The 24500-nt window shown below is 48.2% G+C and overlaps 6 protein-coding genes across 6 annotated transcripts; 3 read left to right on the top strand and 3 right to left on the bottom strand.

Annotated features, from left to right (window-relative positions):
- Nucleotides 1-487: 487 nt before the first annotated feature.
- Nucleotides 488-12789, bottom strand: N7503_009818 (Acyl transferase/acyl hydrolase/lysophospholipase; the record flags this gene model as incomplete). Its single annotated transcript, XM_057069364.1, has 7 exons — nucleotides 488-3405; nucleotides 3470-5332; nucleotides 5389-6080; nucleotides 6135-8358; nucleotides 8413-8633; nucleotides 8689-11761; nucleotides 11820-12789. 7 exons carry the CDS (start codon nucleotides 12787-12789, stop codon nucleotides 488-490), a joined length of 11961 nt encoding a protein of 3986 aa, XP_056915975.1.
- A 1396-nt stretch (nucleotides 12790-14185) lies between these two features.
- Nucleotides 14186-14668, bottom strand: N7503_009817 (DUF3140 domain-containing protein; the record flags this gene model as incomplete). Its single annotated transcript, XM_057069363.1, has 3 exons — nucleotides 14186-14387; nucleotides 14446-14562; nucleotides 14640-14668. The coding sequence occupies 3 exons, from the start codon at nucleotides 14666-14668 to the stop codon at nucleotides 14186-14188; spliced, it is 348 nt and encodes a 115-aa protein (XP_056915974.1).
- A 713-nt stretch (nucleotides 14669-15381) lies between these two features.
- Nucleotides 15382-16464, top strand: N7503_009816 (formate/nitrite transporter family protein; the record flags this gene model as incomplete). Its single annotated transcript, XM_057069362.1, has 4 exons — nucleotides 15382-15660; nucleotides 15715-15835; nucleotides 15899-16255; nucleotides 16310-16464. 4 exons carry the CDS (start codon nucleotides 15382-15384, stop codon nucleotides 16462-16464), a joined length of 912 nt encoding a protein of 303 aa, XP_056915973.1.
- Nucleotides 16465-18107: 1643 nt separating this feature from the next.
- N7503_009815 (6-phosphogluconolactonase) lies at nucleotides 18108-18908 on the top strand (the record flags this gene model as incomplete). The annotated part of the gene is made up of 1 exon (XM_057069361.1): nucleotides 18108-18908. One exon carries the CDS (start codon nucleotides 18108-18110, stop codon nucleotides 18906-18908), a length of 801 nt encoding a protein of 266 aa, XP_056915972.1.
- A 419-nt stretch (nucleotides 18909-19327) lies between these two features.
- N7503_009814 (fungal specific transcription factor domain-containing protein) lies at nucleotides 19328-21650 on the bottom strand (the record flags this gene model as incomplete). Its single annotated transcript, XM_057069360.1, has 7 exons — nucleotides 19328-19745; nucleotides 19802-19908; nucleotides 19971-20526; nucleotides 20595-21043; nucleotides 21107-21245; nucleotides 21302-21493; nucleotides 21553-21650. The coding sequence occupies 7 exons, from the start codon at nucleotides 21648-21650 to the stop codon at nucleotides 19328-19330; spliced, it is 1959 nt and encodes a 652-aa protein (XP_056915971.1).
- Nucleotides 21651-23012: 1362 nt separating this feature from the next.
- On the top strand, nucleotides 23013-24146 carry N7503_009813 (zinc-binding alcohol dehydrogenase family protein; the record flags this gene model as incomplete). The annotated part of the gene is made up of 2 exons (XM_057069359.1): nucleotides 23013-23569; nucleotides 23624-24146. The coding sequence occupies 2 exons, from the start codon at nucleotides 23013-23015 to the stop codon at nucleotides 24144-24146; spliced, it is 1080 nt and encodes a 359-aa protein (XP_056915970.1).
- Between the last annotated feature and the right edge of the window lie 354 nt (nucleotides 24147-24500).

The raw sequence follows: 24500 nt of genomic DNA, 5'->3' as shown, positions 1-24500 counted from the left end.
CCTCAGGAAGTGGGTCCAAATCCCTAAAAACCCTCAATTTGTTAGCTCGGTTCCTTTATAGTTTTATTTTTTAGAGGAAAGTAAGCAACCCCCCACAGATGGCCTAGTGGTAATGAGTGTCAAATCAGGTGATTCTGACGCGATTCATAACCCTAACCGCCCGGCGGACCAACATGGTTGGTAGTGAGTGACGAAGGATTCCCTGGCTCATACGTTGCTCACATGAGTGGTCTAGGTGAAGTTGGAGGTCACCTGGCTCATGTGCCCAACGCGGGTATTTGCTTTTTGCTTCGTTGATACTTCTAATACTATTCAGACTCTACTTTGCTGGTCTTCCAACACCCCTTTTGGACACTCGCCACTGACTCACGGTTTGTAATAATCACTGCCGTTGTTAGAATACGACATATTTCGACAATTGAAAAATAAGAGTTCGTCCCTGATCCATTAATCCATTCAAAACATCTACTCAAATCGAGCGAAAGTATCACCTCTTCCCCTTAATCAATCTAGGGAGCAGCACCTGCCCATCCGTAGCCTTTCGTAAGTACATTCCCAGCAACGCACTCATCCCTGCCTTCTCAGCAAGATCAACCCATTCCGCAACAGATACTACTTCAAATTTTTCACCCGTTCCAGCCTCCATGACCTCTTGAACTTCCTCCTGCCCCAACTCAAGCTCTCCAGATTCGTAACGGAATCGCACATCCTCACATCCTGCAGACAGACCAGACTCATGTACCGCGTCCACAATCTGTTCCGCTACCGAATCCACAGAAATCAAATCAAAGCCCCCGGGCCACGACTTCGTGTCCGGAATACTCTTCGTCTCTTGACAATATCGCATTATGTTGCTCATCAAATCGAGCTGCGGCGCATCCGCCCCCGAAACGCTTGATGGACGGTGAATCCAGACTGGGAGGCCAAATTGCCTGCTAACCCGCTCCAGGTATACCTCACATACCCACTTGGCTGCCATATAGCCATCGTCTGGAATTGCGGAAGGACTGTAACAAGCGAGAGATGATTCCCCGAAGCTGGGTAGGCATGCAAGTCTCGTAACAGTTGCAGAAGATATGAAATGGAAGGGGATGCGACGTGGAAGAGCAAGCTTGGCAAGCTCTTTCGTAGACGCCACATTGGTCAACTTGAGCGATTGGTAGGTCTTCATGAAAGAGACATCAGCCCCGTTGTGAACAATGACATCGGCGCAACTGAAGATTGAGACCGCATCAGAATCTGCCAGTCCCAATCTTGGCGCCCCAAGGTCTCCACCATATGTACGGACTTTCGGATGCGAGAAAATGTCGGGTAGGCCAGCGGACAGGCTTCGGACAGCAAGGCAGTGTACCGCTTGAACGTTTTCATCATCCAGCAAATTACGCAAAATCTCCTTCCCAATGAATCCAGTTGCTCCCGTGAGAACCACAACACTGGACTTGGAGGGCGAATTCTGATCAGAAAGCTTGGGATAAGTATCCTGAGAAGATGCAAGCAGTTCATCGATCTCCTTTTCCCAATCGACGGATGCTCCAATATTGACAGTCGATTGTTTTCCAATCAGAGAGGCCATGTCGTGCAGGGTACTTGCTTCAAATAGCTGATGTAATGATACCGTTACATCGAGCCTCTCTTTTATCAAAGACTGCAAGGTAACGAGGGATAGAGAGCTTCCACCACAATGGAAGTATTCTGATTGCGATTGAATTGAGTGATGTGAAACAACATCCCGAGGAATTGTTTCTTGCCAAAGCTGACGGAGAGAAGCTTCCAAAGGTAACAGATCCTCTCTCTTGGCTTCCTGGCGCGGATTTTGTGGAATGACCAGGCTCTTGATGGCTGACCGGTCCGCTTTGCCGGAGATGTTCTGAGGCAGTGCGTCGATTGGAATTATCGCTGCCGGAAGCATGTATTGTGGAAGCGCGAGATCTTGAGCAAGATGCTCCAAAAATTCTGTTTGCATTTCGATTGTCTCGAAGTCAACTACAACGACAAAGGCAACCACGAAATTTCGACTGGGTTCCTCAGTGGACGAACGAGGGGAGACTACCACTTGCAGAACTCTGCCCTTGGCATCCCTCAAAATCGCAGCCTCAATTTCCTCGACGTTGATGCGAATTCCATTCAACTTGATTTGATTGTCACCGCTGATACGACCCATGAGAACAAGACCGCCATCCTCTGTCAGTTGTGCCCGGTCGCCGGTACGATGAATGTTGGTCCACCCCTGGCCCTGGAAAAAGGAACTTGCGTGGCGGTCTGTCGTAAATCGTTCTCTGTTCTTGTCGGCATCGAGATAGCCCATGGCGACACCTGCCCCTCCAATCACTAGCTCACCTGGCATGCCAATGGGGACTGGATTGAGCTTTTCGTCAACAATATATACTGAGTTGTTGGGTAAGGTGTACAGAGCGAGAGATCTGTCTTCTGCTGCAATATCAATATCCATGTAGGGAATTTCTGCTGAACTGCACGCCATTGTTGCCTCGGCCGGGCCATAAGCATTGATGAGTGTCAATTCAAGTTTCGCAAGACATTGGAACTCGTGCATCAATGCTTTGGAAACACTTTCACCTCCAGAGACTGCAAGGCTCCATTGTGTTTCTTTTAACTGCAAGCCCCCATGGCGAATCCAAGAGAAGTACTCTGTAGGGGTTGCAACTGTGGTGGTCACATTTTCAGATTGAATGAGACTTGCAAGCGCCGCCGGACTGAGGCGATGTTGGGCGTCAGCAATAATCAAAGTTCCTGCATTGCTGAGGGAGAGTAAGATTTGACAAATGGACATATCCCAGGCGTAGGAAGACTGGTGCAGGACCACCTCCTTTCCTTCCCGAATACCCCAAGCCTGGCTGAAAGCTTGAATTTGATTTGAAAATGCGGAGTGGTTGATCATGATGCCTTTTGGTACGCCAGTTGAGCCGCTCGTATACATAACAACGGCTAGTTGTGTGGCTTTCGCGAGATTTGGTGCTGGGGTACCCGGATGTTCGCGAAGGCAAGACACGTCAAGCGGCTTTACTGAGGTATGCAGTTGACCAAAATCCTGCCCAGTAGATGCATCAATGAGAATCACACGAGGCGCAGTCTCGGAGATGATGGTAGATAATCGATCGGTTCCAGACTTTCTGTCCAGAGGCACGTAGGTTCCACCGACTTGCCAAATTGCCATCATTGAGCAAATCCAATTTACACCCGGGGATTGAAACACCCCGACAGTATCCCCGGGATGTATTCCTTTTTGGAGCAATTCAATTGCGATGCTGGAGACTCGACTTGAAAAGCGCGAGTATGTGAGCTCAGCCCCCCCTGGTTCTCTAAGAGCGACATGGTTAGGGTAGGATGCTGAAACCTCGCTGATACGGTGAACCAAGGTCTCGCTCCACGGGTTCTCCATTTCAAGTCCTAACGATGGTAAATAATCCACAAGAGAGAAAATAGAAGGACTGGATTGAGTTTATGGACTTACCTCTTCCCACAGCTAAACCCTCGTCGACGTCATCTGTTGAGAATAATGGTGGCCAAAAGACCCTCGTGGCAGGGTTTTGAATGAATGCTCGTAGGAGACTGTAATAACTGCGAAGAAGTATTTCCGCATGTTGCAGCTCATACAGATCCTTCTGGGCCAACAAGTAAATCGATGTTTCTCCACCGCCGATATCTACAACATCAAGATGAAGATCATAGGAGATCCCGCCAGTCGTCAATAAAGATCCGCTGGCAATACACCCACAGAACGTGCGAGATTCCGCAATCCCGGGACGGTAGTTGAATGACACCTGGAACAGCGGACTGTGTGTTGTAGATCTAGGCACACTCACATCAGAGAGGATGACACTCAATGGAACATGAGCATGTGAAAATGCCTGTTGAGAGATGGATTTCGTGTCTTTCAACGCCTCTCCAAACGACTGGGAAGGCTTGCGATGGAATCTGATTGGAACAAGGTTGAGGAACAATCCGATGCTTTGCATGACATCTGGGTCTGTGCGATTACCGTCTCCGAGGCCGATGCATATATCTTCCACATCGAAGAGGCGTAAAAGAAGAGTTTGCCAAATCGCGAGATGGAGATGATACGGGGTCGCTTTAAACATTGCTGCACACTTTCTGATTTCATCTGAAAGACCCTTTCCAAGACGCATGTGGGCATTGTGGGTACCAATGCCTGAAACGTTTGGCCTAGCTGGCAGACGAGAGAATGGAAGTAGAGGCGCGACCGGGGGAATATCGGTGAATTCCTCTCTCCAGTACTCGAGGCTCTTTTCCCAGGCACCAGTTTCATGGTCATTTAGCTGTCTCAAAGTAAAATCCGGGTATTGAAGCATGTCGTACGAAAGAGACTGTCCTTTGTATGCTTTCTCGAGGTCCGACCAAAATATCTCGAAACTGATGCCGTCCATGTTGATGTGATGAAAGCCACATATCAGCCAGTGCTTATCGCCTCGCAAGGAAAGTAGCTGTATGCGAAGTGTTTCTCCATCTTCAATTTTGAAGACATACGATCCCATCCGGCCTTTGAAAGCCTCAACCTCTTTCTCGTGGCTAATCTGGAAGCGTTCTAGTCGCAATGAAGACTTTGTCCAAACGCCCTGCATTCCTTGCTTGTCCTGGTCGAGGAAAAAAAATGTCCTTAGAGCTTCATGATGCTGTCCAACCTTTTCAACTGCTCGGGCCAAGTCATCAATTCGCAAGTGTCCAGTTACTTCAAATACTGGGGTGACATTAAATGCGGTCTGATCCTCCACGAATGATTTCAGAAAGTAGAATCGTGACTGCCCGTGCGACATTGGAAGAGTTCGCTGAATTTGGCGCTTTTGGTCGAAACCTTCATCTGTGAAGCTTTCAACAGAGCTTGCAGATGATGATGTCTCATCACCCTGTTCCGAAGTTGAATCACCGGCCCGGGCAGATGTTGCCGAACTTGCACTTCCAACATCATTTGATGGAGCATACTCCAAGTGCAACACCTTTGCCTCATCACTATACTCCGAAATCGGGATATTCTGCGCAGACTCGGGCTCTGGAGGGCTTATCTGGGTTGAGCGAGGAAGCATGGCTACAGGAGCGTTGGAGACGGCTTCCTCGTCGTTATTCACATTAGGAATCAGGGTATCAGGGAGAAGACAGGCCGCTGACTCGAGGAGATCTCGCACCGACGCCGCATTGAAAATCTTCAGAACTGGCATATCGATAGAAACCTCCTTAATGAACCAAGACCGAAGATCTACAGCAACAAGTGAATCCACTCCGAGTTCATCTGGACTCAAGTCGAGAATTTCCTTATCCGGATCTGTTTGGAGGGCAGATCGTAGTTTGATCGTGAAGGCATCTTGGAATTTACGTTAGGCTCGAGCTATTCGAGGTTCTTGGGAAGGGTCATCATACCTTGAAGAATCTCCAAAACCTCCGCATGGGAGGTGGCATCCAGGAGTTGAAGTCTGGCAAGAACTCCTGATTTGTTTTTCTTGTTTGTCACAGCAAACGGGTTGGACTTGACTACCAAATGCTGGAAAACGGGATTAGCAATCCAATTTTTGGACTCATCCTCGTCAATCCTCAAAGAACTGCACAACTCTGAATCCCCCGTTCTTTCAATACAGGACAGAACTCCTTCGGCAAAGACCTCCCGGAAGTCCTGCTCTGACATCCAGGTGTGACCGACTCGGTAAAGATATGATTGTTGGTCCATGCTCAACTCTCGTGTCACATAACCATTGCCGACGATTGCTCCGATGTTGATGGCATATCCAGCTAGTCCTCGATTCCGGCGTTGAGCGGCCAAGCTAGCCATGAACATGTTTGCAGCATTATAGGCGACTTGCCCAGGATTGCCGGTGATCGCAGCCATAGACGAGAAGAAGATCATGAAATCCAAAGTGTCCTCCGGAAAGAGCTCGTCCAGCAAAATACTACCTTGAATCTTAGGCCGCAGAACCTTCTCTAGCCCAGGTAAATCTAGGTCTAGAAACATTGTGTCTTGAAGAACCATAGCTCCCTGTGCAACGCCACCGATTCGTGGCATTGTGTTGGCGATCTCATTATAGGTACTCGCCACGGACTCACGATTTGTAACATCACTACCGTTGTTAGAAAACGACATATGCCGACGCATGACAAATGATATGGCTTACTTGGCAAAAACCCGGACTGTGCATCCACTCTCAGCCATTTGCATTATCCAAGCTGCATCCACCTTTGGATTACGACTAGACAAGGCAATATATCTGGCACCTTGCCTAGCCATCCAGTGACATAGAGAAAGACCAAGACCTCCCGCAAGCCCAACGAGCCAATATGTTTTGCTTTGGTCGAATCTTACTATAGAGGTTGCGGGAAAGACCTGTAAAGGCAGGTTCTCATTCTCCCAGGTGAGAAGGGCTTGTTTATCTGTGCTTGGCTGGCTGTTGATGAGACTTGTCAGTGTGAAGCTTGGAAGCCTGTTCACGTTGACTGGGCTCTGTTCCATCTGAACCTTGAACCACAAATTTTGTAGCTGTGAACCGACCCCATCTGCGCCGGTAGAACTAGTTGAGTAGTGGGAATACTGCATTGTCAAGGTACGCTCGGTTTCCAGTCGGCATTCATCTGGCAAGCCGTCCCGAAGGCGGGATAGCACGTTCTGGTCACCTGCGAAATTGAACAATTTGACAACATTCGGGGGTATATTTGCCATCATATCACGTCTAGCAGAGTGTCTGTGAATAAAAATCCACGGCTGCGAGCAAGACCTGTTCTCTGTGGTGAAAAGGGCCATACGAATCCCTCTCCGCGTTGCATGTTGTGTAAGCACTGCCGCAAGTGCAAAATCGGGCTCAAGGACAGCAATGGTACTTCCAGGGATGACATCTTTCAAGAGCGCCTGAGCAATGAAGTGCGAGTAAAGACAGACCATCGACTGGAGAGGCTCGCCTTTTGAGCTCCCGCATTGAACCCGCCAAGATGTCGGTATGTGTATGCATGAGCCAAGAGATTCTGAAAATGCGACAACGTCGGCACCCGTTTCGCACTCCTTTCCAGTCACCAAAAATAGATGATCCGTTTCATTTATCATGATAGGGCGTAGTAGAGAGTTAGTGACCTGGATTTGCACGCTACTGTGTGAGAATGCGGAGCATGAATATTTTCCTTTCAAGACTCGATAGTAACCGTCGAATTTGTCAACCACAACCACAGAGGTCTCTCGCGGCACACTGTTCACGATCAGCCGTCTGGAAGAGTTGTATCGCTCATTCCTCTCGGTGTGCAGTTTCAATCGAGGAATGAAGAACTTCCCATTGCGCAAGGTGATTTGAGGTTCCCTGTACCACAGAATCTCTTGGAGTTGCCCTTTTCCCTCCAAGGTGTCCGTAGCATCGAGCTGGAGGAGCTTTCTTGCTATGAGATCCGACCTTGCGTCTTGGAGAGAATGAAGGTTCATGAACTGCATTCTTAGATGGGGCATTTCCACCTGGAGTGTTCGTTGAACACCAACAATCATGTTGGCAGATGGATTATCACCTTGTGCACCATACCCGACCCATAAAATGTTTTTGCTTTTCTCGAACAACGCCTTGAAGGCTTTCAGTGTTTGGCGTGACATCGACATAAGCGCGGGCTCATCTAACTCGGACAAACAGAGCACGGAGCCCATAACTCGAAGATCTGTCAGAGAAAGATCCGCCAGTGAAGGGTAAAGCATGATTTTTCCGTAGTGATTGCTAATTGCCTCCCTCACATTCAAAACCAGTGAGGTCGTGAAAGAGCTTTGCCCGCCAATGATCGTCAATGATTCAATTCCCAACGTCTCATTAGTCGGCGCTAAGGGGTCGCGTAAAAGTCTCACTCGTTGATCGACAGCCTGGGTCAACATTACAGAAAATGGCACAGGTGACCCCTGTTGGCAGCTTATGGAGACATCACTGCCAGAAAATCCCACTTTCTCCATGCATTGAATCCATTTCTCCGTGGAGACACACGGCGACAAGGTACGTCCGTCGGAATGCCCCATCCACCATGCTGGAAGCCCACCGAAGATGAGACCAAATCGCATCACATTTGGATTCGTCAACTCCAAGAGCAACAAGTAGCCGCCCGGTTTGATAAGGCGGCGAACATTGGATAGTGTCGCTTCAATGCTACTTGTCGCATAGAGTGCAAGCGAGGCTATCACCAGATCAAATGATTCCTGGCCATATCCTTGTTCTGCGATGTCTTTTTCGATATCCAGAACCTTGAATGTCATCTTGGCGTGGTGTTTTTGGAACTTGTCTTGCGCCTCATCGAACTGACTATCCAATATGTCCGTGTAAGTGTAGGAAGCAAACCCTTGGTTTAATCCATGCAAAATCCATTCAGTGTGCTCGCCAGCGCCGGCACCTTGATTTATAAATGAGCAGTGGTTCATATGATATGACCTTGTCTTGAACTTACCGATTTCCAGGACATTTAAATGTGGATAGCGATTACTGATTTGACCGCAGATATTGGAAACCTGCTTCAGGTACAACTGGATGCCAGATGCCTCGGAGTAAAATTGGCTTAGCATGTTGTCCTGCATGAGAACTTCAAGCAAGTTGACTTGTCCACGGACAATCAATGGTAATGCCTCTCCAACCCGTCTCATGATTTCCATATCAATGCTCTCCGGGTATCTAGATATGTCAGTCTCCTACAGCAAGAATTGCGGAGGGGATGGAGTAGTGTTACCTGGAAAGCACCCGCGAAATATCCGTCGCAGTGTCATCACTGAATCTCGATGGGACCCAGGGATGCTCATTTGATTTCACGATTGAGGCACAGTGACTGGAGTATGAGAGCAAATGGGCGTGGTGCGCTGCCAGCACTGGAATCTCGGTTTCACCTACTGATAATTGGAGATTTTTCAAATAGAAGTGCGCAACACGCTCCATTGCCAAAATGTCAGCCTGGTCGTGGAGATCCACCTCGACATCAACTTCAGCCCCTGTCGGCTCTTCGGGGGCCCATTGGATCTCGGTGAACATTGGTACATCAGTAGTGACTGTCAAGGGGGTGAGAGGAGTTGTGTGAAGCCCTTCAAGTTGCACAACTGTACATTGGCCATCAGATGAGTATAAGTCCACATCTCCAGAGAGCTCGGAGAACCTAGCACTCGCGACCGAGGAGTAAAATGGAAGCTCTGAGCCGGGACCTCCCAATTCCAAGGCGAGAGTTGGGTTGATCCGAATACTGTCAATCTTGGTTGGGAGATATAGCGTGCGTAAGCGGCCATCGCCAGGAAAGGAGTACGCTAGCATAATTGCCTGGATCGCACCATCCAGCGATCCGGGATGAATCAGCAGAGGTCTCTCCGTGCTGTCTTCTATTGGAACAGCGATAGCCCCAATAGCGTGATCCATTTTCCTTTTCAGATTCGAAAGTGCGTGGAATGGACCCGTGTAACCAAATCCAAGGTCGGACACAAAGTTGTAGAATCGATCAGTCTCAACTTCCAAGAATGAACCTTGGTGTCCACTACCCAGTGGTAGTTCGCGATGACTAGGCTTACCGAGACTAACCTTGATGTTTGCGGAAGCATGCAGTGACATGAATGCCGAGCCTTTGTTTGCATCGGAATAGCAGTTAAAGGCTCCTGTCACGGAACCCTCCTGCTCATCAGAGATCTTCAAAGCATAGACGATCTCCACCCCAACATTCTCTTCCAGAACAAGGGCTTGACCAATGATAAAATCTTGCAACTCAATCAACTTGATCGATGAAATTTCGTATCGTTCAATCAGAAGCTCGACAGCTGCGGATATATAACCTGCTGCTGGAAATACGATCTGTCCTTGCACTTGGTGGTGGGTAAGCCACGGAATTTCTCGAGTATTGAGGTAGTTTCGCCAGCGAATCTCTTTCTGTGTACCGTCTGGGCATTTCACTCCGAGCAGGGAATGGAACTTCTCGCTACCATCTCGAAATGCTGTCGAGATGCGAGATTCGTGCCAATAGATTCTATCATGATCCCACGAATATGTTGGTAGCCCCTTCACAAGTCGCCTCGGCCCATTCGGAAGGACATTGTTGTCGAATTTCGCAAAGTCAACTGCATTCTCGCCAAGGGATATCCATATTGCTCCAAGCGCTGACGCGAATGCTTCTCTGCTATCTTTTCCCCGGTTGCATGTTCCAGTATAAGGAACCTCGTTTCCAGAAACCTCCTGGATTGTTGCCAAGGCAGGGCCTTTGAGTGCTGGGTGAGGGCCAACTTCGAGCGCCATGTCGAAAGGTCCAAGTGCAGCTGTCGCATAGCTCACGGCCTGTGAGAAAAGAACGGGATTGACCATATTATTGCTCCAGTATGTGTCCACCAGGCTATCGTTGACAGTTTCAATGTTCTTACCATAGACGCTAGAGATCCAAGTTGTAGCAATGTCCGAGCGATTTTGGATTCGGATTCTGCAGTTTTGAAGGGCTTCAATATAAGGAGCAGCGCACGGTAGCATGTGGTGAGAATGGTATGCTTTATCAACTTTGAGCAACCGTGCAAACTTCTTTTCGTCGTCGAACACCTCCTTTGCCTCCTCAATGGCATCCAAATCGCCAGAAAGAGTGACACTGGCAGAGGAGTTGCTTGCAGCAATACAGATTCGACCCTCGAGAGTCGGCATATCGCAAAGTTCCCGGGCATCTTCGATGGACGTTCCTGCCGCCATCATCGCTCCCTTGACCCCATTGATGTCTGCTGAATACTGTAAAGCCCACCCACGATAGTACGCAATTTTAATTGCATCCTCTGCAGTCAAATATCCGGCCGCATAAGCAGCCGAGATTTCTCCCGATGAATGACCAACAACAGCAGTAAATACAATGCCCGCCGCACGGAGCAGATCGACCAACATGATCTGAATTGCTGTGCAAAGGGATTGCGAGAACAAAGCCTCACGAATGCGGGATGACGCGGCATCTTTCAAGATTTCGTCTTTTAGCAACCAAGACGGCCGATGATCTCGTGGAAGATTCTGGAGAGCGAAATCAAGGCTGGCAATACATTCGGCGCCCAGCGTTGATCCGAGCAACTCTGCTCCCATTCGAGCCCATTGGGCACCCTGACCAGTGAATATGCCGAGCAGCTTGGGTTGTTTGATGCTTTGTGTTTTGGAAGCCGGTGCAAATTCAATGGGTGATTGTGCAGCCCTATCCAATTTGGTGATGAGATCGGTTGCATTGGACGCTGAGATCGTCACTCGCACGGGTAGTGTAGACCTACGACAGTTGAGAGTCCATGACAAATCACGCAAATTCACATGAGCTTGACCCTTCAGGTAATCAGAGTATCGAACCAGCGTTGCAGAAAGTGAGTTTTCCGACGAAGCGGAGAAGTTGAACGGTGTTAATGGAGGAGAAGTGGAATGTGTTCTCGTACTGCCTTTTGTATTTTCAAACGATTCCAAAATTGCGTGAGCGTTTGCCCCACCAAACCCAAAGCTGTTCACACTGGCACGACGAACTGCATTATCTGGGAGTTTGGGCCAGTCCTGGGCCTTCTTTATGATTTGAAGATCATTGCAAAAAGGTTCCACCGCGGGGTTCAACTCGTTCAGAAGAAGGTTGGGAGGAACGACACCATGCTGCAGCGCCAATGAAGCTTTGAGCACTGCTGCCAGGCCTGCCGTCCCTTCCGTGTGCCCAATGACAGTTTTGATCGATCCCACGAAAAGTGGTGGCTCTTCTTCGGACTTTCGGAAGTAATCTGCCTGGGGACCAAAAAAAGCTGTGCTAATGGCCTCCGCCTCTACTGGATCTCCTGCAGGGGTACCTTGAGGAACGCGTTAGTCTTGAAATTTCCGTTCGAAGACACAAGTGATTAAGCATACCTGTTCCATGAGCCTCGAAATATTGAGGCCGGTCAATAAATCTGGTTATGTCCAGTCCCGCTCTGGAATAGGTAGATCTGATCAAGTCTGCCTGGGCATGCGGGTTGGGCATCGTGATTCCTTTCGTTCGTCCATCTTGGTTTGTTCCAGTCTCACGGATAACACACTCAATATGGTCACCGTCGGCAAGTGCGGTGCTGAGTGGTTTGAGGACGACAACCGCAATACCATCACCTCGAGCATATCCGTCCGCATCCTTGTCCCACATGCGTGATCGTCCTGTGGGAGAGAGCATTTTCAATTTACTCTCAGCGACATACTGTTCAGGGCCCAGAAGAAGATTCGTTCCAGCTGCCACCGCTATCCTTGTCTCACCGGCACGCAAACTTTGCACTGCCTGGTGCATCGCAACCAGACTCGAAGAGCAAGCGGTGTCGATGGTCATGGATGGACCATGCCAGTTGAAGAAATAGGAGATACGGTTGGAGAGAATGCTTCTTGCCGTTCCAGACGCGAAATATGCAGGAATGTTCTGGATGTCTCTACCCAGGAGATCTGCATAGTCATTCGTCATCAATCCCACATACACACCAGTATCGGAACCTTGCAATTTCTCCATGGGCAGTCCGGCTGATTCAAGACTCTCGTATACTGTCTCTAACAGAAGACGTTGCTGAGGATCAATCGCGTTGGCTTCCACGGGCTTGGTCCCAAAGAACTGGGCATCGAACAGCCGGTGATCATCAGATAGGACGTATGAGTGGCGGACATTGCTTGTCCCATGATGAGAGCTATCTGGATGATAGAAGGCATCGGGATTAAATCGACTTCTTGGTATTTCAGTCAAGACGTCTCGGGGCTCTTTGAGTAATTCCCAAAGCTTCGATGGGGAAGTAGCATCACCGGGGAATCGACAAGCACTTCCCACAATCGCAATGGGCTCCCCTCCCATTTGAGCGTTCTTTGACATCTTAATATTTGAGTTTCGCGTTGTCTTCGCAGATCAAGTTCGCCAGTATGTATTCCTTTCTCCTTCAGTGGTCGAGATGGGGAGGCGACAAGAGCAGGTAAAGTATCACTCTCGCGTGGTCTTCATCTTGGCCCAACCTGCGAGGGGCAACGCATATCAGTTTTCGAGGCTTTTAGTGGTGATCAGAACCCGGTTTGCATTCGGATTATAAGCTTAGTAGTAGTAATCTATTCATTTCAGCCTAATCCGAACCGACATAGCGCTTGCAATTTTCATACATGCCCAGGTGTGGCATCAAACCAAACGAATGAGGTTTCAATAGTGCCATACAAAAGCGGATTCGTTGTCCGATCTAGACCGAACCTGCGTCTACAGGATCCTTCGCGCTTGCATTATGCATCAAGCCGCCCTGGCAGGTCGTGTGCAACGCTCTTGGAACACAGGTTTCAATAGTGGTTAATTTTGATCAAGACGAAAACCGAGACCGACTCCGACTCCGAGTGCGTGGCCCTTGTCGTGGGTGTGGTGACCAGGATATCAGGTTAATCCACGATGTGATGAAATGATCGTTTCTTTCTCTAACAATTTTACCTTTCCCCCTTCCAAGGTTAGACCACGATATATATATGTGAACGTTGAAAGCTCAATAAAACCCTGGAAGCTTCGTCGGTCATCAATTCACCAGCTCTGGGCTGGTCCAATGGCCTAGTGGCTGCCATATTCTGTCAAGCGACGCAACAAGCGATGAAGCTCTGAATGGAATAAGGGCGATGGCGTAAGCACACATGGCCGTCAATTTTGGAACGAACGCCATGCGTGAATCAGCTCCATTTGGAACGAACTGCAAACACTCTGTGACTTCACTACCACAAAGCATTCCGGAAGGATGGAAGCAATTTGTGTAACACTGAGGATAAGTCAGCCTTCCCAGGCAGCTTTGACTAGGAGCGCGTAACGAAGTAATACAACATCATTACCTGCCACAGCTTATCGTGCACGGCTAATTGTGATGCGAATACGTCGTGTCACATCTAAAGTTGGCGCTTCTATGTAACCTCTTTTAACCTCATGGCTAAGTAGGGTGTTGTTTCGGGGTGCATGGGTGGGAATTCCAAATTGAAATGGCCACAAGCGATAGTCAAATTGTCAAGTCTCCTGACCAGATATGTGTGCAGGAAAAGAGATAAGTGACCCTGAAATTGAAAGTATTGAGATCCAAGATTTACTTTGGACTGGTTGGTTTAGGAGTTTTGCTTAGGCATACATACCCAAGGCGCACCCCTTAAGGAGTTCTTCTGGAAGCACGTGACCTCCACGCGCATGGGATGCGAAGCAAACCTCGTGTATGTCATCATCCACTCTTAAGTACATAGTCCAGATCTCGTCATGTTTCGATTTACTCCTTCAGCGCATCGTGTCCCCAATTCTTGAGAGATCTATAACTTTTGCTTTCGGGGTTGCGTTTCGCGCTCTCCTCCTGGGCTAAGTGGCGTTTGCAGTAGGATACCACACGGCGCATGTGGTCGATCTCTTCATCTGAGTAACCGGATGGATCCTCGTCGGGGTTGTGCTCAAGAATTTCCACAATCTTCCGACCACTGTTCTACTAGTCAATTTTGACACGCTAGTGCCCAGTAGCACAAAAGTCAAATTTACCTTTCATGGCCAATAGTCTCTCCTGAATCGTTATTCCATCCCGATGAAACTGACTGTTCCTCTTTGAGCCAATCACGCAGTTCGTTTGGACTCATGTTGACGAGATCATTGAACTCCCTGTCAAATGAGCTCTTGTTAGTTTCGATTTCGAGGGTGACGAGGCCGAAATATTAGTGAAAAGGAGCTAGTCCTACCTGATAACAGTGTCTCTATCCTTCACCATGGTGACTCCTATTTTTTAAAAGCAGATATCTTTATTGGTAAATGGTCTGGACGTTAATGGCTGGGTAAAAGATGATTGCTGGGTGAAAGACAAGTGCAGACCTTCTTGTAGTCATGAAACCTGTGGCAACGCTGGGTGGTTTGACGTCATGACGTTGGCATTTCGCTTTCCCCAACTTTGCAGTCACCGCATAATGGCCAACCAAGTGCTTGGCACAAGAAGCTTGATTAAGTGAACCACATAGACACGAACCGTGACCTCTGTCCTGCAACTGCGGAGATGAATTGTGGCGCGTCTTTGCCAAGGCTGCCAAGGCTGATAAAGAATGCCAATTTTACTGGTCGCCTTGGCCAATATCCCCCAAATATCCCCCGCATTGCAGCGCCTCCCACAAACATGAGCTTACTCCTCATCTTTTCCCAGTCTTTTGGAGCTATGCGGGCATAAATACCACTAGTTACATCCCCCGCTTATTATTCTCCAATTAATTGATGTGGCTTGCGGCCCAAGTTCACAATAGGACTCCCAATAGGCTAAAAAGGGACGAATTGCATCTACTTAGTGCATAGGTAGTAAATCTATACAAGGGGTATTTTTCCACCAACACGCCGGACGCCTTAATCTTACTCATATGTGCGGGGTTCGGCAGTTTTCTCATTGTTTCTGATTTCCTGCAGTTGAGAGAATTGCAATTCATCATCCTATCTATCATGATGTCGTTCGACGCGCTCTCGCCCCGTGAGGCCATCGAGTCCGTGGTAAGGTCTGGAGTACATAAAGGTAACATGCGTTTAGACAAAGTATTTTTAAGCTCTGTCTCCGCTGGTTGCTTGCTTTCCTTTGCCTGCGGCACTTCTTTAAGCACAAATGCCTCCCCGTGGTACGCGGATAATGCCCCTGGGTTGATTCGAACGATCAGTGCCTTGGTATTTCCTTACGGATTGTGCATGATCATCCTGACTGGTGCTGATCTCTGCACTGGGTCATTCATGGTAAATGATATTTATCTACACCCTGTTTCGGTTAGAATGCTAACCTTTAACCAGTACACGACCGTTGCGGCCTTGCAACGAAAGCTACCCTGGTGGAGAATGTTGATCCACTGGGTGGTCACCTTTCTTGGAAACTTGGCTGGGTCTTTGTTCATGGTAGCCATCCTCTTTGGCTGTAAGTGAAACCTCCAAAATCGCGATTCAGCAATTTGGACCCCACCTAATCTCCGATCACTAGATGGTGGCGTCTTTGACGCCGATCCATTCAAATCGACTGTCATTGAATATGCGACAAAAAAGCAGGTTACTCCTGACTTTCACATGATATTCTTGCGTGGTATCGGGTGTAACTGGCTAGTTTGTTTGGCATGCTTTTTGGGCCTGCAGGGACATGACCTTGCATCTAAGATAATGGGCATCTGGTGGCCTATTTTTGCTTTCGTGTCTCTTGGGTTTGACCATGTTGTCGCTAACATGACATTTATTCCCCTTGGTATTTGGTTGGACACACCGGAAGTAACTGTTGGCTTGTATATTTGGAAGGGCATCATTCCCGCGCTGATTGGAAACATTCTCGGTGGCGGTCTGTTTTGTGGTAGGTGAACCATGTGTCTCGCCTCAATTCAACCTTCACTAACAACGTGGATAGGAACGTACTATTGGTACATGTATCTTCTGGATCTGAATGCAGTCTCGATTCCTGGTCTGAAAAAGGGTCGAGATCAGGCACAGGTTAGTACTCCGGAGGCTTTCTCCAAAGAAAGAGATATTGAGGCAACTGCTGGAACCTCAAGCTCAACATGAGTCAGAGCCACAGCATAACCCTATTCAACATCACTCATCGGTGGATCCGGAGAGGAGAAGGGTCTTGATTTTGCAACGTTTTATGAATAGTTAATTTTTTGTATCCCTCTGGGGTTAAGTCTTCAAATTGCGTTGATTGTTCAAGTTACCATAGGGCAGAGCTTACCGTTTTCACCTTTTTGCGTCAATCGCTACTGAGAAATGCCGTAACCGAGATCAAGAAATGAAATTTTTGCTGCAAACTTTACGGGTACGAGATCATACGCATACATCTCACGCCTTCCGTTTCTCAAGGTTTCCTACAATGAGACCCATAGGACCTTTCTCATTCGAAATTGATGCATTCTCTCCATCTATGCTTCAATGCCTGGTACTGAGTAATGATCTAACGCGCTGAATGGAGGACTGGGTAATTTCCTCATTAATCATAGCCGAAAATTAGCAAAATGAAGATCTCGATTCAACGTTTCTGTCAAGATCGTGGACTACTGCCAGGTAGTAATACATGACCCCCTGGACAGTGGCAGAGCTCTTACTGCAAAAACTAGTTATCAAAGAGCTGTGGACAAGTGACAAACAGGATTAAGGGTCCTCTTTTCGGGACAAATTGTCGGACACTGGTGGGTCAAAGGATTCAATATGCCTGGAGGGAGGCCAGAAGACGGCGCGCAAAAGCCTTCTAGGCTAGATAGTCCGGATCGCTTATCTAAAATTGAATATGAAACGCATATACTAATCTAAACCATTCAAGCACTGTTGAGTGGTCCACAGAAACAAGACTACCATTTTTAGCTTCTTGAATATCTTCACGATAAACCCATACCCCAAACACAACGAAGGTCTTCACCTTCTCCCTAGCTCCTGTTTTTGCAGCTTCAATTAAAGCTGCTGCAACACCAAATGCTGAAGCAGGTTTGGGTGTGCTCGAGAAGCGTTGTTGGGAATGTGTGTTGGCCTTAATCTTCCGGTGTCTATCTCAAGTTAAGAAGAACGAAGTGCTAACTCTCACATTTTTAGCGACAACGACCTATACTGAAGATTTGACTCGCTGAATTAAGTTGTTAGACCCTAACCTTGCATACCACTATAAGCTATGTTCGATATCTACGGTACGTTTAGACTGCTCGTCTATACATTCGGTCCATATTCTAGCCGAAGGGCAAGAAAGGGCCACGCCCAGGTGGGCAATTCAGGTGTTCGATCTTACATTTAGATATGCTGCATCCACTAGAAACTTGAACCACCGTTGAACGTATGATCCGAGCATTTGAAACATCGTAGATATGAAAAGATAAGGACTGACCTCGATAGAGCTCCATGTAATCAACCGACCAATCACAACGATAGAAGGGACTTCGTGGCCTTAGGCGTGCATAATGACTAATCTCTCTGCGATCGAGACAAGGAACGTCATTGGAACTTGGGAACCATTGGACGAGATAAGATGCACCCTCTTGCCTAAGTACGACGTCATCTCCCGTTCCGGCCCTGTTAACCATGTCCACAATGGATGGCGCACCTTTGGTGGGAAATTCCACGAGAGTGGCCCCTCGCCCCGCCAACCCCGCCGAGTCAGTCACCGAGTGACGAGAGAGATCCTTCAACTTTGTAAGACTTACTCTTTCAAATCACACACATCAGCCATGGCCACCACCCAGCCCAACCTCCTTAGCTTTCCCAACACAAATACCCTGGCGGAGCAATTGCGCCCGTACGTTCTCGCCAGCCAGAATGCCGCTCTAAGCCGCCACGATAGCTTCCGCATCGCTGTCTCTGGAGGCTCTCTGCCCACCGTGCTCGCCCGTGCCCTGCTTACCCCCAGCAATGGCACCCCCGAAGATACCCCCCAGTTCTCCAAGTGGCACATCTTTTTCGCCGATGAGCGTGCTGTACCCCTCGACCACGATGACAGCAACTACCGCCTCCTGCAGGAGGAGCTTCTGAGCAAGATCCCCGCGGAGCTCGGAGCTCCGACCGTGTACCCCATCGATGCCGAAGCTGTTAAGAAAGATGATACCCAGGAACTGGCCGATCTGTACCAAGAAGACTTGATGCGGGTATTTGCTGCCAAGAACAGTGTCAAACTGCCTATCTTCGACCTGATTCTTCTGGGTTGCGGCCCCGACGGCCACACCTGCAGTCTGTTCCCTGGTCATGACCTCCTGCGCGAGAAGGATGCCTGGGTCGCAGCTGAGAACAACTCGCCCAAGCCTCCTCCCAAGCGCATTACCCTTACTCTTCCCGTTGTCACCTCTGCTGTTCAAATCGCATTCGTCGCTACTGGAGCCGGTAAGAAGGATATTATGAAGGCTATCTTCGATAGCGAAGAGGGTCGCAGTCTCCCATCAGCCCTGGTTAACCAAGGCGGTGGTGATAAGGTGAGCTGGTTTACCGATCACGCTGCCATTGACGGGGTTGCTTTCCCTCGTCGCGGCAGCCTGTGAGGGGAGATGCTAGCATCGAACCATTTTGTCATACAAAATAAATTAGAAAAGCCGGGCATTGGGGCTTGATAGCACACTTTGCCTATACATGGCTATTTGGAGTCGGATATTCGATGTTGAGATTGTGTGCTTCGGCGTCAGTTTGTGGTTTTCGAGCCTGATATGCAGCTCGAGATATCACTCGTGCAACATTTCCTGCTATCTGCGTATTCAATTATATTCCAAACGGACGAATACTTATCAGAGACCTTTACGATAACCAATCAAGTTTCCTTGCGTCAATTGCTTCTTTACTGTCTTCTCATTGCCAAGTAGCCTTAGACACAATAGAATCTTACCTATAACAGTTCCCCATTGAATGGTATATCTTACGTCAAGGGTTTCAACATATTCAAGTTCTCAACTGAGGGTTTCTTATATCAATTTTGCTGTGGAAACGGAAATACAGGAAGCCAAGGCTCCGCTTGCGTAGCAGAATATCCCCCAGCCCATGGCATCAGACCAGCTCCCTCAATGCCGGAGCCAACAGCAGTATCTGCCGGTTGCCATGTCCACCCCAGATCCGACATGAAAAGTGTCTGGAGCTCCTCAAGGCTTGCTTGGCCGAACTCGACATCATTTGAGGCACCCGGTGGTTGGCTTTCAGTGGGGTTTCGGGTAGTTGAGTGATCGAGATCAGGATTAGATTCAGGAATCGCGCTGTTTGGCGCAGATGAAGTGCTTGCCTTTTCTGGGGCATGTCGTTCCGGAATTGACTTGCGCGCCATGCGGAAAATAGACAAAGGATTGAGGACATAGTCTGGGGCGCTTTGAACCGGAGTCCCAGGAAGACTTTCACTGTAGGCAACGTTAGTATTTCATGAACTTAGTAAACTCCGATAGGCTATATCTACCTTGGATCTTCGTCGACTGTTTGATATGGGTCATCAGGAATGCTGTTATGGGCGACTACCTCGGAGCCGATGCCGGAGCGGTCGAACATAGTCTCTGCTGCGGAACACTGTGGGTGAAAGATTAGTTACTGATAAAGATAAATCCATCCAGCAGAGGCTGACAACTCACTAGTGAGTTTGCGATGGCATTCAGAGACCCCATCAGTTTCAAAGCGTCAATGTTACTCTTCAAAAGTTGTAAAGTTTCCGCCGTGATCATCTTTGTTTCCTCGGCGCGAGGATCAAGTATTTGTGTCAGATGGTATACCATGATCCGGCAGCTATCATATGTAATTGTTGGGAGCCATGAATCTGCCAACGATCTTGTCCCATGTTGAGCTGTCTGCCCGATAATAGTTGCCAACGCCCTCGCGGCATCAAACAAGACTTCCTGTAAATGCCCTAGGAAGGCATGCTGCTCTGGAGGGAAGTCGAAGGCGGCACGAAGTTTGTAAAGCGCCGGTGCCCCTAATCGGTACAAATCGCATATTGTTTGATAATGCGCGCAATGTAATACGCAAAGAGCGCCAAGCTGAGACGAGTCTTTTCTGATATAGATCGCATTCGGCGTGAATTGCAAACTTGCCGGCAAGGACTCATACCAAGTGCGACAATCACGGTCCAGAATTGCAAATTCAGAGTCTGCTGCCCAGGGAACCATCGCTTCATCGAGATGCTTGATGTACCTGAGATCAATGTGAGTGATCTGCAACTACACAGCGATCCTATACCCAGCATTCAGGCCAAAACTCACCTCAGAACTCTTTTGCGAATTGAGATATGGCGGATAAAATACGCCATCATTCCCATATTCGGCATAAGTGCATCGCTGTCGAGCTCACCAGGTATGAACTTCAGCCAATTACCAGGCTCCAATGTTTCTGTGAGACAGGGGATTTGCTGAATGAAATTTCTTTCGTTGCAAGGTAACTGGATCTTCATATCCTTCTCATCGACCAGTGTGAGTTGGTCCACCCCGCTACCAACAAGGGCATCCATAATATAACAGCTCCACATTAACCTTCGTCGCGATTCTCTGGCGGTGACAGAGGGTCCTACTTCGATATTCTGGCAAAGAACATCGGTATTATACTCCAAGTTTATCTGGAGTGCCTGAGTCATTCGGGTTATAAGTCCACTAAGCATGAAGGCATTTGCAAAGTTCCCCATGCGGACGGCATGATCATGAAGTAAGACCGACGCCTATGGTTGTTCGAATGTTAGAGCTTTCTTTTTAAAATTAAAAACCATCATAGTACAAGTTACCATTAACTTCTCAACAGTGACTGTATCAAGCGCCTCAAGAATTAGCCTCTGGGCGATCTTAGCCCATTCGGCTCCAGCCATAAGGACGTGTTTGGTGGGAAGAGGAGATATTGTTTCACTGTAAGATAGTGCATGTAATCTGCATTCAGTTAGTTGGTTTTGATCCTCGAACAAATTTAGCAAGGTCTGGCTTACTGGCCGCCCAGTGCACAAATTATGTGCAGAAGTGCATGACTCTGATATTTATTTGGGCCATCTTTGTCAAGCCTTTGGAGGAATGAGGGTCTGTGAATAAAGGCGAAGCACCGTAAAGGGTGGATGTTGTTGAAGAACTCTTCGACCAAAAGCCCAATCTTGCCTCTGTCGGGCAAATGCGATGCAGTCAGCCTGATGGCAACACATTAGTGAATAAGATACGAACAATTGACTTTTGGGTTTAACAGTACCATTTTAGAGGGAGAGCGGCAGTCTCGATGGTCTCTTTCGAGACAGATTGCTCAAACGATAGACTTCGAGAATGTGGGGAAATCTGGTCTAGCCGCATAGTCTCATGCTCTAGCTGACTGCTCGGGGACCGATCAGGAATGAGGGAAGGAGTTGAGAGAGGTTTCTTGCTGTCTGTTGAGATATCCTCGACGCGCTGGATCCATCCTGGCTGCGAGGACTCCGAATAGACACAGTTGTGACCTTTCTCTTCACACCTTCGGCACGTCGGTCGCTCCCCCGAGCATTTAGTCTTGCTTGCACGGCAGGTCGTGCACGACCTATAAGTTCTCTTTCGTTTCGAACTCTCTGCTCTGTGGTTTGCAATCTCATGCGCCTGTGAATCCGGAGAAGCTCCATAGCCCGAGCAAACCAGCCGCAGGCGTGCACAATTTCCACATTCACCTGGTCTTTCATCACATTTGACCTGTTTTCAACAAAAAGCGAAAAGGTTAGACAATCCTAGGACCATTTGATCAACAGAAATAATCTCACTTTACGTGCACGACAGGTACGACAGCCTATCAATGTTAATATAAATTGAGCTCCACTGTTTGTATAGTCTCCATACTCACCAAATCGTGAGCGTGAAGGCCTTGGGGCGTTTTTGGATCTCATGCCTGTCAGCGATATTGTATTCGCTTTGCGAGTTTTCCGAAACAATCAGTATGTTGACAGGGAGGCATTGCGCTGGATAAGTGTCGGGCCATCGGTAATTAACGGCCCATCGGCTGACGTAGACTTGTGGTGGTGAAATCCATGTATTAAATGACGAGATGGAAAAGCGGAGAATGCGGGGCTGCAGGCGTTTTGACCTCACGATCTACACAAATCAAACCCGTCCCATTCGTGAACAACATGATTATTTAGCCTCTAGGTGTCATTCAATCTAATCTTATCCTCTATCATAACTCTATACTGAATAGCTGGCTAGACAATAAAAAATATGTACCATGATCCTGGAAATTGATCGACGGGGGCTCGGTATATATATTGCTCGCCCCTTTCGACCAAATAGCTACCAACGAAGAATCTAGTCACCAGGTTCCAAAGGTTAACGCGCGACAATTCCGTAGCATGATATAATAATTTGTCATTATTTCTCCGTTTCATCAGTCCATTGGGTCATGGCCATCACTGGCTTCTGCAATCCTGCAAGTGCAGCTTCATATTCAACACCGATTCTATCTATCCACGGAAAATTTGCAACCAGGCCAAGTTTCAATTTAGCGCTGTGGCACACGAAATATTTCGCACTCCCGTCCGGCTCGCATTGACAGTTGATCAAGTAAACGGATGGAAGTTGGGCACTTCGAAACAAAATGCTTAAGAACCCAAAAAGTTCTCTTTCACTTTTATCTCATTTCCCAAGTCATTCAACCTTTAGGCAATACCTTTCGTGTTCTGGATCTTGTCGTCAACAATGGAGGACGCCTTCAAGATCCCGGACTCTCAAACGGTCATACTTCAGCATGAAGCTGGGATCCTGGAAATCACTCCTGGCATGCCAATTCCGGAGATAAGTCCCCATCATATGCTTGTATCCACCAAGGCAGTCGCTTTGAATCCCTGTGATTTTAAAATGCCTCTCAGATTCCCCACACCGGGACTGTGGGATGGTTGTGACTTTGCGGGCATCGTTGTGGCACTGGGAAGCCAAGTCGCTGCTGATGGTCAATTTCGTCTAGGAGACCGTGTTTTTGGAGCGGTCCAAGGCTCAAAACAATCCGACCCTCAATCTGGGGCATACTGTGAATACATTCGCGCAGAACCAGATTTCACGTTCCATATGCCCAAAGGAATGTCTTTTACCACTGCCACCGCCCTCTCAGGAACAGGAATAGCGACCCTCGGGGTTGCGCTATTTTGGTCACTGCAGCTTCCAGGCAAGCTGGATGACCCAGCCAGCAAGGCTGAGGATGTCCTCATATATGGTGGAAGCAGTACCATTGGCTTGATCGCGATTCAAATGGTGAAACTGTAAGTCATCTATGTCTGTTTCTAGAATTACCTTCTTGAACTAACGTGTTGCAGCTGTGGCCACCGAGTCATCACTACGTGCTCTCCTCATAATTTCGACCTGGTCAAAAACTACGGAGCGGATTCTGTGTTTGATTATAACTCTCCCACTTGCGCGAAAGACATCCGAGCTGCGACCAAGAATACACTTCGATATGTGCTTGACCCATTCTCGGAAGCGAAAACGTTGCGCTTATGCCACGAAGCGATGGGTCGGACCGGCGGTCGGTACTGCGCCCTAGAGCAATACCAAGAGAGTCTCTGTACGCGGAGAACCATAAAGCATGAGCTAGTGATGGGAGGGGCTATATCCGGGAACGGTGTTGAACTTCCAGAGCCTTATGGTATCCCTCCTCGTCCAGAAATAGGAGAATGGGCTCGCCCCTGGTATCAGTGCGTCCAGGAAACCATCACGGGAGGCAAGCTCAGCCCTGTCCCTTTGGAAATCATTCCGGGGCGGTTTGATGGCATACTTAACGGGTTGGAAATTCTTAAGAAGGGTAAGGTATCTGGAAAGAAGCTTGTTGTTTCCATATAATGTGTAGCGCTGGGTAGCTAGTTGATTCCTAGATCAATGAATGAATGACACAGTTTTGGTCGGGTTTCAAAAATAGTTTAACATCGCTTCCGACTGCAAACATTTGTTTTTCTTAAGGTTAACGTCCACCCCAGTCAACTTGTCCAGGACTTTGTGAGTCGTTTTGGGAGAGCATTATTTGTTCAAAAAAAAGGGAGTATGAGTTGAAGCGGGAACAAATTATAGATATTATTAGGAGTTGAATTAAAGGGGCTACTGTAGCCTGTTGTGCCGAGATCGCCGACATACACTCCCCCCCACCGCTGTGTCCAAATCTGGTGATTCTCGAATCCATTGCATTCAAACACGACCGCA

This window comes from Penicillium pulvis (genome assembly GCF_028828015.1).
Source record: "Penicillium pulvis strain IBT 33274 chromosome Unknown scaffold_8_segment0_segment0, whole genome shotgun sequence".
NCBI lineage: Eukaryota > Fungi > Ascomycota > Eurotiomycetes > Eurotiales > Aspergillaceae > Penicillium > Penicillium pulvis.
Note: the sequence above shows the minus strand (reverse complement) of the source record. Positions and strands in the feature narration are given on the sequence as shown.